The sequence below is a fragment of the Sinocyclocheilus rhinocerous genome, unplaced genomic scaffold (genome assembly GCF_001515625.1).
Source record: "Sinocyclocheilus rhinocerous isolate Xijiao unplaced genomic scaffold, SAMN03320098_v1.1 scaffold1350, whole genome shotgun sequence".
Taxonomy (NCBI): Eukaryota; Metazoa; Chordata; class Actinopteri; order Cypriniformes; family Cyprinidae; genus Sinocyclocheilus; species Sinocyclocheilus rhinocerous.
The window spans coordinates 550,917-553,694 of NW_015652333.1; the positions used below are offsets into that span (position 1 = coordinate 550,917).

At 31.8% G+C, this 2,778-nt stretch overlaps 1 protein-coding gene across 1 annotated transcript in view; it reads left to right on the forward strand.

Moving 5' to 3' along the window:
• The window catches only part of LOC107714848 (uroporphyrinogen decarboxylase-like), a 15,195-nt gene that overhangs the window by 10,210 nt on the left and 2,207 nt on the right, over window positions 1-2,778 (forward strand). Inside the window, exon 9 of the mRNA XM_016520827.1 lies at window positions 1,402-1,502. Coding sequence (XP_016376313.1) covers window positions 1,402-1,502 — 101 coding nt within the window. The remainder of the gene's footprint in view (window positions 1-1,401; window positions 1,503-2,778) is intronic.

Sequence of the window (2,778 nt, forward strand, 5' to 3'; positions counted from 1 at the left end):
TTCTATTGTATCAAATACTTATTTCATGCAATAAAATGGAAATTAATTATTTAAAAATCATACAATGTGATTTTCTGGATTTTTTATTTTTTGATTCTGTCTCACAGTTGAGGTGTACCTACGATGAAAATTACAGATCTCTCCATTCTTTGTAAGTGGGAAAACTTGAAAAATCGGCAGTGTATCAAATACTTATTTGCCCCACTGTATTTCTGCGAGTGATGACGTCATTTTTGATATCAAGAATTCGTGTCGGTACTAGTGGAAATGTGATTCCTGATATCAACAATCAGCATTTCTGATATCAACAATTCATATCCTACATGTGGTTAAATGTTAAAAGGGCGACAGAACTATTACAGATATCAAAAAATGCATTTCTTACTAGTTAAAAATCTAAATACACATATCAGCTTTGTATTTCTTACTAGTAGAAATATAATTTTTGATATCAATAATTGCATTGTTACTAGTAAAAATGTGAATTGCTGATATCAAGATTTCAATTGTTACTTGTTAAAATGTTAATTCTGGATATCTGTAAATATATTTCAACATGTTACATTTATTATTTCTGATATCTAAAAGTATTTCTGATATCAATAATTAGGAGAGTAATTTCTGATATCTAAATGACTTTCTTACTAGTAACAATCACATTCATGATATCAGAAATTAACATTGTCACTATTGACAATCGAATTATTGATATTAAAAATGAACATTTTTACTAGTAACAATTAAATTGTTGAAATCAAGAGTAGCCATTTGCACTAATAACCATGCAGTTACTGATATCAAAAATAAAGGTTTTTACTAGTAAGAATTGTATTTTTGATATGTGAAATTGCAATTTCAACTAGTAAGAAATCACTTCTTGATATCAACAATTGAATTTGAATGGCAGCCTATGGTGACATTTAACTAGTGAAAATACAATTACAGATATCAAGAATTATAGGTTTTACTAGTTGAAATGCAATTCCTGATATCAAGAATTAGCATTTTAACTAGTGAAAACTGAATTGTTGATATCAAGAAATCATATCCTGTGAAGGAATAAAAGTCAAAACGGCTTGCCATATTTAATCACGCTTAATCGAGTTGACGGCACTAATTCATACTAAAATATTAACAAACTATTGAGCTGTTAAGCGTTATATAATGTATTTATTGATTTATTAATGAAAATTATTAAATAGTGTTAACATTTTCTTTTTGAGCGCAGGTATTCAGAGAACAGCAATGTCACACTATGCACACTACACATGTACACTTGTAATAACACCATTTGCCACTAGTTGTCAGTATCAGGTCATGTTTTCTTCCAGGCATCTCTTTTGAATGTCTCCAATGATCCTTCAGCTTCTCTATAACTTGTCTTTTCTGTTTCATTTGCAGATCGTTTTTGCTAAAGATGGCCATTATGGGCTTGAGGACCTCTCTGAGTCTGGTTATGAAGTTGTGAGTCTTGACTGGACCACAGATCCACGTTCAGCACGGTCAGTCACAGAAATGTGATGCAGCTTTGTTGTGAGATTTTGTTTTCTGATTTCAGTGTTATACCTACGCATACAGCGCCTTGCAAAAGTATTCACACTCATAAGCAATTCTCGCTTCCAGGTCCTTTACTGCAGTTTTGTTCCTTGATCCTTTTATTTCAAAGAACTGCATCTCACATTTGAGTAGGTGTGATTTTTGGCCTCATCTTCTAGGCAGATTTGCTCCAGATTGTTCAGCTTTATTAGATGACATTTGTGCACCACATATTTCAAATAGTGTCACAGTTGGAGTATGAAGAGGGCTTTGGCTGGCCCATTAAAAGACATTTTCCTTTTTGTTCTTTAGCCCTGTTTTTAGGATCACTGTCGTATGTGATCACGTTCAGTATTTTTTTAACAGATTGTCTTTCACTGTATGCATTTGCACCATCCGTTCTTTGTTTTAATAAAAATAAGATGCCCAATCCTGCTGATAAAAAACAGACTTACAGCATGATTCTACTTGCACCTCCAGTTCAATTCCAGTTTATTTATAAAGCACATAATAATACACACAGTGCTAATAATTGACCACAGTGCTGTACAAAAAAAGAAATAATATAATAAAATAATTACAAATATAAATTAACCAAAGAAAGAAAACCCAAGACCAGTACCTATGGCAACAATACCTCGTCACTTATATATGATCAAAAGCAAGTGTAACTTTTTTTTTATACTGTGGAAGTGTGGGCAGTGCTATTAACATTAACAAAACATCTGACCATGAAATCTTTTGCCACATCGCAACTGAATCTATTATGCTTTTGGGCAAACTCCAGATGAAGTGCATTCAAACACTTGGACATTGTTGTGGTTTTGGATAAAGAGCTCTTTGCTCGTCAATATCACTGCTGTCCTTCAGATTCAGTCTCAATTCACAGCCGGAATGTTAAGTTTTTCTTGTTTTTTTTATATATATTGGTTATTTTAATGCTTCATAGCTAAAAGTCAGTTGTGAGAGAGTTGTGTCCTCATTACACTGTTCTGTTTCATTTTATGCAGATGAAAAACACTAGTTTATAGATTTAAAAACCGAAATATCAAAGACAGCCAAATGTCAATATAGGATTTCTAATCCAGTCAAATGAAATGCTTTGGTTGAGTCTGAATAGTCCATTAAGGCACTGTGTGTACAGTATGTACATGAAGTACCAGTCAAAGCTTTAGACAAACAACATCATTTTTTTTTTTTTTTTTTTTAATATATATTTATTTATTTATATATTTATAAAGT